This window comes from Silurus aristotelis (genome assembly GCF_946808225.1).
Source record: "Silurus aristotelis genome assembly, chromosome: 24".
NCBI classification, from domain to species: domain Eukaryota; kingdom Metazoa; phylum Chordata; class Actinopteri; order Siluriformes; family Siluridae; genus Silurus; species Silurus aristotelis.
The window spans coordinates 10,483,592-10,499,738 of record NC_139597.1 but is presented as its reverse complement, the minus strand read 5'-3'; the positions used below and the strand labels follow the sequence as shown (position 1 = coordinate 10,499,738).

At 37.3% G+C, this 16,147-nt stretch overlaps 2 protein-coding genes across 5 annotated transcripts in view; both read left to right on the top strand.

Annotated features, from left to right (window-relative positions):
* The first annotated feature begins 33 nt into the window (after positions 1–33).
* ttll1 (tubulin tyrosine ligase-like family, member 1) lies at positions 34–9,731 on the top strand. 4 transcript variants are annotated; one of them, XM_083528600.1, is made up of 10 exons: positions 34–205; positions 420–617; positions 1,895–2,103; positions 2,207–2,387; positions 3,401–3,538; positions 3,643–3,751; positions 4,342–4,485; positions 5,377–5,463; positions 8,407–8,570; positions 9,054–9,731. In XM_083528600.1, exons 2-10 carry the CDS (start codon positions 505–507, stop codon positions 9,178–9,180), a joined length of 1,272 nt encoding a protein of 423 aa, XP_083384726.1. In that variant the 5' UTR covers positions 34–205; positions 420–504; the 3' UTR covers positions 9,181–9,731. The 4 variants fall into 4 exon arrangements, with proteins under 4 accessions (XP_083384726.1, XP_083384725.1, XP_083384727.1 ...); XM_083528599.1 differs by having other exon boundaries at positions 403–617; XM_083528601.1 differs by having other exon boundaries at positions 34–296.
* cct2 (chaperonin containing TCP1, subunit 2 (beta)) overlaps positions 9,148–16,147 on the top strand; it is a 92,053-nt gene continuing 85,053 nt past the window's right edge. The window contains exon 1 of the mRNA XM_083528552.1: positions 9,148–9,159. The gene's annotated coding sequence lies outside the window, so the exon portion shown is untranslated. The remainder of the gene's footprint in view (positions 9,160–16,147) is intronic.

Sequence of the window (16,147 nt, the reverse complement as noted above, 5' to 3'; positions counted from 1 at the left end):
TTATTATCAGCCAATCATAAGGCTTGGGAGGCGGGATTTTACAGCATGCCTGTTATGCTAGATTCGTTGCCATGGACTTTCTCCACCCAGAAAGCTTGTGTGTTGTACTGTAATTTCATTGCAAACCCAGAAAACGATGTTTAAAACGTAAAATAATCGCGAAATGTTATTGAAGATTCGGATATGTTTAAGACATTGATAGCAGGTGAGGACATTTTTAATCCAGTTTTTTATAAAGCTCACATGCTGGTGCTGCTGCTAGATTGCTAGCTGGGATGCAGCACCGGCCTTGAACTGTAAGTGTCCTGTAAAAGTGGCATCCTGGATGACAGAAGTGTGTGTGTGTGTGTGTGTGTGTGTGTGTGTGTGTGTGTGTGTGTGTGTGTGTGTGTTGCACTTAAGTTCTTCATGATCTTCAGGACAGATTCTTGATGGGTGGAGGCAAGTCATCTTTTTGCCCCATGCAATGAGGAGAAGGTCCTGTTCATCCCTAAAGGAGGCGTGATGGCTGGTAAGGTGAAGTGGGTGACTGACATCGAGAAATCTGTGCTTGTCAACAACTTTGAGAAGAGAGGATGGACCCAAGTGACCGACACCGAAGACTGGAACTTTTACTGGCAAGACAATAGTTATATCTTTACACTTGAACCTGACATACCTCAGATATATTTCTTTTTAAATATTTATGATCTTGGTTAATGATTCTGGTGCTGTTTTGTTGGTTGGTGCTGTATTTGTTTTTTTATTATTATTTTTGATCTGTATTTCTATAAGGATAGTAGGTGTGTGCCACCATGATGTCTAAAGGGAAAATTTCAAGTGCTGTTTTAAAGGGAAAAGTCTGATCCATTTATACACAAGATGGTGTTCTTTACCTGCTGAAAAGACAACAGCAAAATCTTCTTTCACACACCAATTTTAGCAAAGTAGATCCATTTGGGAAGACTTTAACCTCAGTACATTTCAAAGTCAAATATCCTCATCTAAATTTTGCAAAATCAGCCGTTCTTTTTTATTTAAGGACGGATAAAATCGTAACTGGTAAAGCGTGCAGCAAGCCACCAATCAGGGTAGAGCTCTCTGTTTTCAAATTGTTTTGATTGGTGGTATCTACTCATCACGAACATACAGTTTAGTGTCAGTTCAACAGCAAGCAGAACATTTTAAGAGGAATAAATGATGGAAGAAACTCCAATTTGCCACAACACCTGTGGTCTTATTTGGGCGATTTGGTTTTAAGTGGTTGAAAAAAAGGTTTTGGGCTCATGATAATTGTAATAGATATCAGTTTGACTCATTACATAAACTGAATAGAGTCTTGTGACATAAATTATAATAGGAACATTATAGCCATTAAAAAAAATCATAGATACTTGCGTACATTTGAAGGCAAATCCTTTTTTTACTTTTACTCAAGTAAACGTTATACGAGAGCACTTTTACTGCTGTAATATTTGACTTGGTGTATCTACTAGTGTCTACTTTAACTCAAGTACATGGTTTGTGTACTTTGTTCACCACTGAATATTAGCAAGAAATCCTACATATAAACGGTGGAGTCAGCAATCATTGAATTGTGTGGAATGATGTGCATGTTGGAGAATGTAATAGCATGAAAGTTGAAACTCTGGAACCTGATCTGTTTGAGGAGAAACTACAGATGATTAAGTTAGAGAATTAGACGGAATTAATCACTATCATCAGATCAGACATTAAGTTTAAATTTAATCATAGATCTTTTGCAGAATTATGATTGATTATAAATATTGACATTCAGGTTGTTCACAGTGGATTTTTCCTTTTTTTTTTTTACCTGTTTTGCATAAAAAACGAGAAATATTGAGTTTGTTCCTATAAAGCTCACTTCGGTCTTGATTGAATATGTCTTCTGTAGGATGAGTATCCAGACTATTCGTAATGTGTTCAGCGTTGACACGGGATATCGCCTATCTGATGATCAGATGGTTAACCACTTCCCAAACCACTATGAGCTGACAAGGAAGGATCTAATGATCAAGAACATTAAGCGCTACAGAAAGGAGTTGGAGAAGGAGAGCAGCCCTCTTGCTGAGAAAGATGAGAATGGGAAATATGTTTGCCTGGGTACTTTTAACAGCTTGTCTGCACACAAGTCTGGTTTGTCAAATTCGATACACGGCTGCATCTTATGTCTTTTTTATTTTTTTTTTTCCCCAACTATGGACAGATTTTGTGCCGGTGACGTTCATGCTCCCAGCGGACTACAATCTTTTTGTAGAGGAATTCCGTAAGAGTCCATCCAGCACGTGGATTATGAAGCCTTGTGGAAAGGCTCAGGGAAAAGGCATCTTCCTTATCAATAAACTCTCCCAAATTAAGAAATGGTCACGGGATAGTCGCACTTCCACGTAAGTTACAAACAGGGAGGGGTGTAAAAAAAAGTCACATGGCACCTATCTGTCTGTCTGTCTGTCTGTCTATCCATCATCCAGTCTGACAGCCAGCGATGCCTCTATCTATATATATATATATATATATATATATATATATATATATATATATATATATATATATATATATATATATATATATATATATATATATATAAAATACACTATATGGACAAAATTTTGTGAAAACTTTTATAATAACCTCCACTCTACTGGGAAGATGTTCCAGTAGATTTTGAAGTGTGCTTGTAGAGGTCTGTGCTCATTTAGTCACAAGGGAGTTAGTAAAGTCAGGTACTGATGTAGGATGTGGTGAGAAGGCCTGGGTTCAGCATTCCAGTTAATTCTAAGGCTGTTCAATAGGATTGAGATTAAAGCTCGATAGTAGGCCACTTAAGACCTTTGACTAATTACACCTTCATGTAGTTGGCTTTGTGCACAGGAGTAGTGTCATACAGGTTTGTGTCTCCTAGTTTAAAAAAAGTGAACATTTCAAGCTACAACATCCAAATACATCCTATACAATTGAATGTCTAGGAAAGTCTGGTTTCCCAAACGTTTGTCCATATATGTATGATGAAGGGTGCTGTGTGTGTGTGTGTGTGTGTGTGTGTGTGTGTGTGTGTGTGTGTGTGTGTGTGTGTGTGTGTGTGTGTGTGTGTGTGTGTGTGTTTGTGTGTGTTTGTGTGTGTGTGTGTGTGTGTGTGTGTGTGTGTGTGTGTGTTTATGCGTATACATATCTACCACTTGGTGGTGCTAAAATGCACCTTTAGTTATGTGGACTACAGAAAGACTCTTGTGGGTAATTAAAAGTTATAATATTTTGATAATCATTCATTAACCTTTTTTTTTTTCTTATTTGTGGTTAGGTGTGAACCTGCACTGTTGCATACAAAGATACAAATCCTTTGTGCGTTTAATCAATATGGATGTAGGCTTTCGGATGTGAAAATTCCCATTTTTGTCTTCAGTTTCTTGACAGCTAACAGTGGAAAGGAGGCGTATGTGATCTCGCTGTATATCGATAATCCTTTGTTGATTGGAGGGAAAAAGTTTGATTTGCGTCTGTATGTTCTTGTCACAACCTACCGGCCACTGAAGTGTTACATGTAAGTATTGACCAGGACACCTAGATATCTGTAACGAGTGTTTTATAGCAAATGATTTAAAACCGGATGTGTGTATATTTATGATGTTATGCTTGCTTTTTCAGGTATGAACTCGGCTTTTGTCGATTTTGCACAGTTAAGTACACACCCAGTACAAGTGAACTGGATAACATGTTTGTTCATCTGACAAATGTGGCAATTCAGAAACATGGGGTGAGTATCATGTCGATAGGAAAAGGTGTCTGTGTTTGTTTGCATGTGTTTACTCCTATGTGGTAATTTTTGTCCATTTAACATGCTTTGGAAGATTCCTTTTACCATTAGTTAGTGTGTGTCGTGGAAAATGTAAATAACTACAGGCAGTCAAATAAGCACAATGCTGCACAATAATGTAATTGTGATCATACGCTTATACCTGAAACCTGACTGGAGATTCATGCTTATGCTACAATAACACCACTTATTTTTTTAAATAATTAATTTTGTATAAATACACTAGTTTTAAGGCTTTATTGTGTCTATAGAAACGGTGTATGCAGAGACTTTTATCACAGGAGAGAGAGAGAAGAAAGAGAGGCTGGTGAAGGGCTTTATTGTTTATAAGCATTACAATAAACATGATAACAGTGACTACATTTTGTCATGGAACTTTCCATTACATTAACATGCAACAATAAATGGTTTAACAAAATGTGATGTGGACGTGTTAAAGTCATAAAAAAAAAAGAAGAAAATGTTGGAAAATAAATCAACCCTAAAACCGCACGATAACTTGTTGTTTTGTATTCCTAAAACATTTACAGGACGATTATAATCCTGTTCACGGAGGTAAATGGACAGTCAGCAACCTGCGCCTGTATCTGGAGAGCACCAGAGGAAAGGAAGTCACTAACCATCTCTTTGACCAGATCCACTGGATTGTGGTGCAGTCCCTCAAAGCTGTGGCTGTGAGTGAACCCACAGACACACCCACATGTATATTTTACCATTTAAGTATATTTATTTATCTTCACTATACTATTTAGAAGTAGCTAACACTATTGTTATTAGATTGTTTTGGGTAAAATGGCATCGCGTTTGTAAAATTATTTTAATTTGACATAAAATCTAATCAGTGCTTCATCTGCGTGATTTTCGTTCAACTCCTGGATCCATAATTTCTGCTCGTTTCATCATTCAGCTGTTGTTTAAGGCTGAATTATGTGGATAGGATTTTAGTCTTACAATCACAGGTTCGAGGTTAATTGTAAAACTTTTCACAATAAAGCTGACATTCTTCACCTTGAACATATGATTCTTGAATTAAACTTCTAATTTAATATTTCAAGTCCAATGTAAGCCGAAGCAGCAAAAAAAATATAATGTGTCAATCATATTGCTCTGTTTTTCTGTCATATTTTTTTTCAAGATTTTAATGTCATAATACAAATGCATTGGTTAAGACTCAGCATTTTTCTGTGCACAGTGGTGCAGTAGTATGTGTGGAAAGTCCACATTTATCCATAGCGGATGTTTGTATATAATACTATTAATTGATGCTTCTATGTCAGAGTCACGTGTTGTAATGTTTGTACAAGCACAATGAGCATTTACTAGCAGGTTCCAAATCCTGATTCAGACTATGTACACCTTATCTAAACTGAACATTCGACTTTTCCTGACAGAATCCTGTACATCTGTGATATTTAAATTACTTGCATGGTTTTGATTGCACTCACAATAGGAAATTAACTAACAGGAAATTGCACATATGTAATGTGAAGTGCTATGACTCCTTGAGTACAGCATTTATGTGTAATGTTTATGGTAAAATACCTAATGCTTTATGTTTTCCACAGCCTGTTATGATCAATGACAAACACTGCTTTGAATGTTACGGGTATGACATCATTATTGATGACAAGTTGAAGCCGTGGCTTATTGAGGTGAGTATTGTGTCCTGAGCATTAGAACTTGAAGTGATGTCATGAAGAAGTGATGTCATGTTTTCCCTAAAATACACTCGACCTTGAATTGTTAAAACATGTCCTGGAACTCAGACTTGTGTACAAAAGGACAAGTAGACAAAAGTATTTTACCTCATGAAATAATACATAAGAATAATGAATGTTTATTTAACATAACTGAGCTTCTAAGTGTTTGGTTTGTCACCTTTTTGCGTTAATGCTAGCACTCTGGCCGGCATCGATGCCACACGTTTGTGCAAAAATTTTAATTAATTTAATTTATCGCCATGTCATCTGAACAGGTGCTTCAGTAGAAGAGATTAGACATGAGGGAAATGTTATATATTCAAGATACTCAACATTTCTGTCTTTGTTTTAAATATTTCAAAATTCTGTTTTTCTGATGGGAAAAAATTTTTTTGACTGTGCTGTGAGACTTAAATTCATACTATTAATACACAAAAAACATGTAGTAATCTGCTAATTATCAATTTTTATGTATAATATATATATATACACTCATATAAAATACTAGACTATCTAACTATATTTAAGACACATTCAATTAAAAAAATTTTTATATATATATATATATATATATATATATATATATATATATATATATATATATATATATATATATATATATATATATATATACAGTGAGGAAAATAAGTATTTGAACACCCTGCTATTTTGCAAGTTCTCCCACTTAGAAATCATGGAGGGGTCTGAAATTGTCATCGTAGGTGCATGTCCACTGTGAGAGACATAATCTAAAAAAAAAATCCAGAAATCACAATGTATGATTTTTTAACTATTTATTTGTATGATACAGCTGCAAATAAGTATTTGAACACCTGAGAAAGTCAATGGCAATATTTGGTACAGTAGCCTTTGTTTGCAATTACAGAGGTCAAACGTTTCCTGTAGGACAGGACACACTGCAGGAGGTATTTTGGCTCACTCCTCCACACAGATCTTCTCTAGATCAGTCAGGTTTCTGGCCTGTCGCTGAGAAACACAGAGTTTGAGCTCCCTCCAAAGATTCTCTATTGGGTTTAGGTCTGGAGACTGGCTAGGCCACGCCAGAACCTTGATATGCTTCTTACAGAGCCACTCCTTGGTTATCCTGGCTGTGTGCTTCGGGTCATTGTCATGTTGGAAGACCCAGCCTCGACCCATCTTCAATGCTCTAACTGAGGGGAGGAGGTTGTTCCCCAAAATCTCGCAATACATGGCCCCAGTTATCCTCTCCTTAATACAGTGCAGTCGCCCTGTCCCATGTGCAGAAAAACACCCCCAAAGCATGATGCTACCACCCCCATGCGTCACAATAGGTATGGTGTTTTTGGGATGGTACTCATCATTCTTCTTCCTCCAAACACGTTTTGTGGAATTATGACCCAAAAGTTCTATTTTGGTCTCATCTGACCACATGACTTTCTCCCATGACTCCTCTGGATCATCCAAATGGTCATTGGCAAACTTAAGACGTGCCTGGACATGTGCTGGTTTAAGCAGGGAAACCTTCCCTGCCATGCATGATTTCAAACCATGACGTCTTAGTGTATTACCAACAGTAACCTTGGAAACTGTGGTCCCAGCTCTTTTCAGGTCATTGACCAGCTCCTGCCGTGTAGTTCTGGGCTGATTTCTCACCTTCCTTAGGATCATTGAGACCCCACGAGGTGAGATCTTGCATGGAGCCCCAGTCCAAGGGAGATTGACAGTCATGTTAAGCTTCTTCCATTTTCTAATGATTGCTCCAACAGTGGACCTTTTTTCACCAAGCTGCTTGGCAATTTCCCTGTAGCCCTTTCCCGCCTTGTGGAGGTGTACAATTTTGTCTCTAGTGTCTTTGGACAGCTCTTTGGTCTTGGCCATGTTAGTAGTTGGATTCTTACTGATTGTATGGGGTGGACAGGTGTCTTTATGCAGCTAACGACCTCAAACAGGTGCATCTAATTTAGGATAATAAATGTAGTTGAGGTGGACATTTTAAAGGCAGACTAACAGGTCTTTGAGGGTCAGAATTCTAGCTGATAGACAGGTGTTCAAATACTTATTTGCAGCTGTATCATACGAATAAATAGTTAAAAAATCATATATTGTGATTTCTGGATTTTTTTTTTTAGATTATGTCTGTCACAGTGGACATGCACCTACGATGACAATTTTAGACCCCTGCATTATTTCTAAGTGGGAGAACTTGCAAAATAGCAGGGTGTTCAAATACTTATTTTCCTCACTGTATATATATATATATATATATATATATATATATATATATATATATATATATATATATAGTGGTCTACAAACAAATGAATGTTATATAAGCCAAGTGTAAAGCCAAATAAGGGCTGCATATAAGGGTTTTATCACAGATCAGACATGCAAAATGTTTTACTGCAGATGCGTGTAAAAGCAGTTATTGGTCAGTTACAGCTTTGTGATGATGGAGTTTATTTTAAGCACAGACCTGGCACTTTCTAAGTGTTTACAGTATTTACAGTAATAAGCAATTCAGTGGGAAAATCCCATAAATATTGTGTTACAAGTCAGGGTATGTGCCATGTATTTGTGCCAGTTTATCTGCAGCTATATCGGTTGTGGTGGTTGGAGGTTCTCTTTTAGAGGTTCATGGTTTTCTTTAGGGCCTAGTGATAAAGTTGGGTGTGTATGTGGGTATTGTTATGTCCTCTTTTGAACTAGGAGGTTATCTACAGGAAATGTTTTACACCACTGGTGGGTGTAAAACATTTCCTGTAGATAACCTCCTAGTTCAAAAGAGGACATGACAAAACACATCTGAATCAATATGCTTACTAACTCTTTCAATCACTACTCTTGTGTGTGTGTGTGTGTGTGTGTGTGTGTGTGTGTGTGTGTGTGTGTGTGTGTGTGTGTGTAAAACAGGTAAATGCCTCCCCTTCACTCACCTCCAGCACTGCAAATGATCGCATTCTGAAATACAATCTCATCAATGACACACTCAACATTGTTGCCCCAAACGGAGAGATCCCTGACTGCAGATGGAACCGTAACCCACCTAAAGAAGCTCTTGGCAATTACCAAGTTCTGTGAGTATATGCTTCTTTCTCCACTGAGGGTGCACAGAATGTGGTCAGTCCTTAGCAACCATCAGCAAAATGATAGATTACAGAAAGCATCAAATGTATCATGTTTACATGTTTTTAATAATGTCTTGCTGACATCCATAGTGAAAATCACAGTATTTATCACGCTGGCATAAATGCACAATAATATATTGAAACGTTTAAATATCAGAAGGTCCATAGGTGGAGTGCCTATATACAGTATCCTATATACCTCTTTGACACAACAAACAGTAGCCCCTGTTACTGACTGTGTGGAGTTTTGCTGCTCTGACTGTGTTCATGTGGGGTTTCTTTGGAATCTACAGTTTACTCCTATCAAAAACGTATAACAAAGACAGAATTTCCCCCCGAATTTGTCACTTATTTTTATATAACATACATTTATGTGCAACTTGTATGTATGAAACATGCTGTACTCATCTAATATTTCTATGTCTTTCTCAGTTATGATGAGGAACAGGCTATGAGTGAGAATACAGATCGTGATCTCCGGAGTCGCTCAGGTCAGTCACTCGCGTCGAAGAGCACAAAACCTGGCAGTGCGCGTCCAGTCACGGCCACCTGGAAGTGAGCTTACAATCCTAACTACGGAGCTCAGAGTTTACTTTTTATTTCCTCCCTATGAAACAGAGATAGACTGTGGGAACACGGAAGCCCTGAATGAGAAACATGAGAGAATTTACCTGCACATTCCTGCATGATAAGACTACAGTGAAGACCACGTGAGACAGAAGAGTCCCTTTTGTTGCATGAGAAATTTGAAACAATTTAAAAGTAAGTGGGAAGGAAAAATTCCCCGAAGGCACCCAAACTTTCACCTGAATTTGGTTGAAAACATAACACGTATATCAGTGTTTCTTGGTATTTTGTATAAAATGTCACTCACTTTTCTATGTCACTTATTTTTGTTTATGCAATGTACTTAAAAAATATATACTGATATTTAAAAGTGCATTCAGTATTATGTTTTTTGAGTTAGAAGACAGAAAAGAAACTTTGCAAAGCATTATGTAAAATCTGCCCAATAATACAAATCCTTTAAAAAGGAAATCCTTAGCCAGGAGAAATGGTGTTTTTGAGATGGTGATAGCTGGAGAAATTGAATAAACTGTCCAAAGTGTCTCTGCTCTGTGTCTTGTTTAATTTCAAGAAAATTAACAATGCCACATTACAGTTTTTGTTTTTACGATAGCTTAAGCACCATATAAAATACAAGACTCTTTTTGTCAAAACGCTACACACAATTCACACACCCACACACACAAAGAGCAAAGCACCTCAGTTCTCTTGCAAAATGAAACACTTCATTTAAAACTTTACTATAATTTAACAAAACCGTAGACCGTATGGAACACACAAGATTAATACAATAGGATTCTGTTTGATTCATTTACACACTGCTGTTTACAAGCTTAAACACTTATAAAACTTTTAATTTGCTATTTATATACTCTGGGTTTTTTTTTTTTTTTTTTTTTTAAGATATTGTTAAAGTACATTAATATATTGACCAAACAGTAAACACAAGACCAGTACTGCATATTAATGAAAATATTTATTTCTCTCCACATTGTTAAGCCATTCAGTTCATCCATGAATTTTCCAAGGTTGCATTTTTCACTGGAAATCAGAACATTCTAAATCCAATATAGTACATGAAAAACAAAACATGATATTAAATATATATAAAGAAAAACCCCCTAACCATCTTTTCGCCTTTCTGGATCTTGCCATAACACTTCATCGACATTTTCTTGCATGGCAAATCCATCATTGCACTGACCCTGCATCAATTAGGTAAAAGGCCTCCTCCAGTGCTGGAATGAGGGGTATCCTAACATAGGGCTGGAGATCATTAACCTTCAACCGCTATGCCGGAAAAAGTATTTAATCGGGTTAAATAAGGGACAGTATGGTGGGAGGTATTTGAGTGAAAATTGTGAATGATCATGAAACCAGTATTGGACCAGAGCAGATTGGTTGAAGATACAGTGAGGAAAATAAGTATTTAAACACCCTGCTATTCTGCAAGTTCTCCCACTTAGAAATCATGGAGGGGTCTGAAATTGTCATCGTAGGTGCATGTCCACTGTGAAAGACATAATCTAAAAAAAAAATCCAGAAATCACAATATATGATTTTGAAACTATTTATTTGTATGATACAGCTGCAAATAAGTATTTGAACACCTGAGAAAGTCAATGTTAATATTTGGTACAGTAGCCTTTGTTTGCAATTACAGTAATAAATGTAGTGAAGGTGGACATTTTAAAGGCAGACTAACAGGTCTTTGAGGGTCAGAATTCTAGCTGATAGACAGGTGTTCAAATACTTATTTACAGCTGTATCACACAAATAAATAGTTTAAAAATCATACATTGTGATTTCTGGATTTTTTTTTTAGATCATGTCTCTCACAGTGGACATGCACCTACGATGAGAATTTCAGACCCCTCCATGATTTCTAAGTGGGAGAACTTGCAAAATAGCAGGGTGTTCAAATACTTATTTTCCTCACTGTATATTGTCCCAGATAACAATGTATTTCATCTGCTCTGCATCTATGTGTTCTTCTGCTGTTACAATGTTGTGTAGTCTGTCTAAAAATGTAAAAATGTGGGCCGTGTTGTAAGGACCTAATTTAGCATGTCAGGTGGAGGACCACAGTCTGTGTGACTGCAGCACACATTGTGATGTTGCCTCAATGTATGTGTGTGTGTGTATATATATATGTAAACACTGCTTCATTGCATGGGATCAAACTCAATTAGCTGGACTGCAACATTCACAATGCCATAATTTAATTCTAATGATACATTTAGCTATAGCACATGTCTGGTTTTAATTAGAAGACAAAGAATGTGTGACAAATGTAACCCAACTGCTGTTCTTTTCAACACTCAACATCACCCAAGGTTCTACTTCACCTGCTTTCCCTTAACAACATGACTTTGTGAACTACTTCCCTAAAAGCATGACACAAAGTTTCAGAACCCTCATGAAACAATAACTTCCGATATATTAAATATGAAAGTTTGATCATGTACATACAAACACTCACATTGTACATGAAACTGCATTTTACTTTGTAAAGCGAGTTTTAGAGTTTAGGATTTCGCACTTAGGGGATGCGAAATTACATCCCTCCATCCAGCCCTGTTGTAGATTAAAAACAGCTTTAACTCATTGTGCATACTGGGTTTCTTATGAATGCATTGGTATTTGTCACATCTTATTCTATCTTAGAAATATTTATAGTTTATTTTTTGTACAGGATCTGACATTTCTGAACATTCTGAAAGCAGTGGATATTGTTGCCTAGAGCTTTAAGGTCTCTTGTTTGATCCAGAGCTCAAGTGAAAAAATTTCCTCATTTCCTGGATGAGGATTTGTGTGGCAAATCTGTACAATTTTGATCATCCAATATATATACATATTTAAAACATACATACATATTGAAAATATATATGTAGGTGATAACTAGCCTAATCCAGAGGTGGGAAGTAATACAGTACAAACACTTCCTTACTGTACTTAAGTAGATTTTTTTGGAATCAGTACTTTACTTCACAATTTTTTTTTCGGACAACTTTTTACTTTCACTTTGCACAAACATCTCACTTTCTACTTCCTACATTCTTAAATAATCTTAACTTAAGTTTTAATCTATTTCGTGACGATCAATATTTTTTCTTCTCACTGTGTGCCGTTTTCAGTCCATCAACCTATTTCATGTCATTGCGTGGCTTTTTCCACCTTCTACTGGTGTATCATTTCTTGGCTCTCACACACCACAGATGTATTAATTTTTCGCTGTATCACGTTATTTTGCTTGGCTCAGCTTCACTAGGGAGTACCCATATAGAGTTTTATATGTTAAGATTACGTAGGTTTGAGAATATTGAAAGTGTTTAAGAGCAGAGGAAAGGTTAATAAGAGCGTCGAGACGGTTTTATAAAGCCTTAAGATATACAGGTATTCTGTATACTGTACTGTATCCATATTAGGTTGCCACTTCACTGATTTTTGCGTTTGGAACGAAATCCCCGCGATAGGCTAGGGATTACTGTATAATTATATACATATAAAAGTCCACCACCAAGTCTTAAATCAGCACCAACATCTGCAATGATGTACACAATTAACCCTTTGGGGTCGACAAACGCGCTGGCGCGTTTTGTGTAATTTTTTCCTCATAGCGCTGAAACTACCTTTACTCTTTTTTAAATGCATGCAATGCATTCGGATCTGTTAGGGGTCTACTTTCATTTGTATAAACTCATAATAACAACACTTTTGTAAAATAAAGAAAACAGACTGGGGCGCTCTCTCTCTCTCTCTCTCTCTCTCTCTCTCTCTCTCTCTCTCTCTCTCTCTCTCTCTCTCTCCTCTTTTTACAGACACATAAATAAAACAACCTACCTAAATCTCAGTATAAAAATGTTTGCCTCACTGACATAATAAATACAGTGAGGAAAATAAGTATTTGAACACCCTGCTATTTTGCAAGTTTTCCCACTTAGAAATCATGGAGGGGTCTGAAATTGTCATCGTAGGTGCATGTCCACTGTGAGAGACATAATCTAAAAAAAAAAATCCAGCAATAACAATGTATGATTTTTTAACTATTTATTTGTATGATACAGCTGCAAATAAGTATTTGAACACCTGAGAAATTCAATGTTAATATTTGGTACAGGAGCCTTTGTTTGCAATTACAGAGGTCAAATGTTTCCTGTAGTTTTTCACCAGGTTTGCACACACTGCAGGAGGGATTTTGGCCCACTCCTCCACACAGATCTTCTCTAGATCAGTCAGGTTTCTGGCCTGTCGCTGAGAAACACTGAGTTTGAGTTTCCTCCAAAGATTCTCTATTGGGTTTAGGTCTGGAGACTGGCTAGGCCACACCAGAACCTTGATATGCTTCTTACAGAGCCACTCCTTGGTTATCCTGGCTGTGTGCTTCAGGTCATTGTCATGTTGGAAGACCCAGCCTCGACCCATCTTCAATGCTCTAACTGAGGGAAGGAGGTTGTTCCCCAAAATCTCGCAATACATGGCCCCGGTCATCCTCTCCTTAATACAGTGCAGTTGCCCTGTCCCATGTGCAGAAAAACACCCCCAAAGCATGATGCTACCACCCCCATGCTTCACAGTAGGGATGGTGTTCTTTGGATGGTACTCATCATTCTTCTTCCTCCAAACACGTTTAGTGGAATTATGACCCAAAAGTTCTATTTTGGTCTCATCTGACCACAGGACTTTCTCCAATGACTCCTCTGGATCATCCAAATGGTCATTGGCAAACTTAAGACGTGCCTGGACATGTGCTGGTTTAAGCAGGGGAACCTTCCGTGCCATGCATGATTTCAAACCATGACGTCTTAGTGTATTACCAACTGTAACCTTGGAAACGGTGGTCCCAGCTCTTTTCAGGTCATTGACCAGCTCCTTCCGTGTAGTTCTGGGCTGATTTCTCACCTTCCTTAGGATCATTGAGACCCCACGAGGTGAGATCTTGCATGGAGCCCCAGTCCGAGGGAGATTGACAGTCATGTTTAGCTTCTTCCATTTTCTAAAGATTGTTCCAACAGTGGACCTTTTTCACCAAGCTGCTTGGCAATTTCCCCGTAGCCCTTTCCAGCCTTGTGGAGGTGTACAATTTTGTCTCTAGTGTCTTTGGACAGCTCTTTGGTCTTGGCCATGTTAGTAGTTGGATTCTTACTGATTGTATGGGGTGGACAGGTGTCTTTATGCAGCTAACGACCTCAAACAGGTGCATCTAATTTAGGATAATAAATGTAGTGGAGGTGGACATTTTAAAGGCAGACTAACAGGTCTTTGAGGGTCAGAATTCTAGCTGATAGACAGGTGTTCAAATACTTATTTGCAGCTGTATCATACAAATAAATAGTTTAAAAATCATATATTGTGATTTCTGGATTTTTTTTTTTAGATTATGTCTCTCACAGTGGACATGCACCTACGATGACAATTTCAGACCCCTCCATGATTTCTAAGTGGGAGAACTTGCAAAATAACAGGGTGTTCAAATACTTATTTTCCTCACTGTATATGTACAAGAGAGTGTGTGTGTGTGTGTGTGTGTGTGTGTGTGTGTGTGTGTGTGTGTGTGTGTGTGTGTGTGTGTGTGTGTGTGTGTGTGTGTGTGTGTGTGTGTGTTTTTGTGTGTCTGTTTGTGCATGTCTACAAGTGTGTGCTCCTGACAGAGAGCTCTCTGTCTCTGGGTGTTGCTACGTTACCTGGATGCTAGCTAAGCTACAGCATGGATGTGGGAGGTTTATCTGTACAAGGAGTAGCTCAAGATGGCAACTAGTCCCCTTTGTAAAAAAAAAAAAAAAAAGAAGAAAGAAAAAAGTTTACAGAAATCTAAATCAGAATGGGAGACAGAGAACCCATGGCTTGGAGAGGTCCGGGGAAATATGCACATAGCGAATTGACAATTATGTTGGAGAGATTTTTCTGTAAGCCATGGTGGTGTTTGCGACATCAAACAACACATGTCCATGGAGACCTATCGAAGGGACCAACCGATGGACCCAAGGGTCAACATAAAATTTAAGATAAATAAAATGTAATAAGGATATATAAAATTTAATAAAAAGGAATACAATTTTACATAAATAGGTACAAAAAAACCTGGGTTGATATTGGAGAAGCATTTAATTCTTTCTTTTTTTTTTTTACACATACTTAATTGCAAACTCTGAAATGACATACACTAGGTGGTACAGTACAAATATTTTGATTGTCTCTTATAATGTCCTTTATTTTTTAGTTTTAGGTTTGTCCCTTATATTCCTTTGCTGAAGCTGGCAACACTATTGACAGTCCTAATTAATATACTTGTATGATGTGAGGTCCAGTTACCAGCATGACACTAAAACAGGTAGTAGTAATGGCTACTTTGTACTTAAGTACATGTCAGAGCCAAAACTTCTTTACTTTAACTTGAGTAAAAAAAAAAAAAAGTATAGTCAGTACTTTAACTTTTACCAGAGTCTTTAAAAACATGAGTATCTGTACTTTTACTTAAGTGAAGGATATGTGTACTTTTTCCACCTCTGGCCTATTCAACATAGGTACAAAAGTAAATGTTCCAGGGCCTTCTTCTGTTCTCCTGAATCATCCAAGGTTTCTCCTGTTCGACAAACAAATGACAATGGAAACCAAAGTTTGCTTCGATATGTATAGTTAATTCTGCATATACTGTACTTCTTTTTACAATGTATAATCTTTAGAGCAGGGGTCACCAACATGGTGCCCACAGGCACCAGGTCGCCTGCAAGGACCACGAGTCGCCTGCGGGCCTTTTCTAAAAATAGCTCACCATAGCGCCACCTACCAGTGAGCAGCATCTATCTGTTTCCTACCTTGTTAAATCATTGATGATAATTATTGTGAGAAGTCATGATCATGATCAGTGTCTTCACATAGATAAATATCATTCATTATTAATAATAACATATAATTAAAGGTAAATTTGTATTTCAGAAGTGTGTTTCAAACTGGTAGCC

Coding starts and splice junctions, on each gene's coding strand:
- ttll1 (XM_083528600.1), top strand. CDS start 505: ATGGCTGGTAAGGTGAAGTGGGTGACTGACATCGAGAAATCTGTGCTT. Junction 618..1,894: donor GAAGACTGGAACTTTTACTG/GCAAGACAATAG, acceptor TGTCTTCTGTAG/GATGAGTATCCAGACTATTC. Junction 2,104..2,206: donor TGGGAAATATGTTTGCCTGG/GTACTTTTAACA, acceptor AACTATGGACAG/ATTTTGTGCCGGTGACGTTC.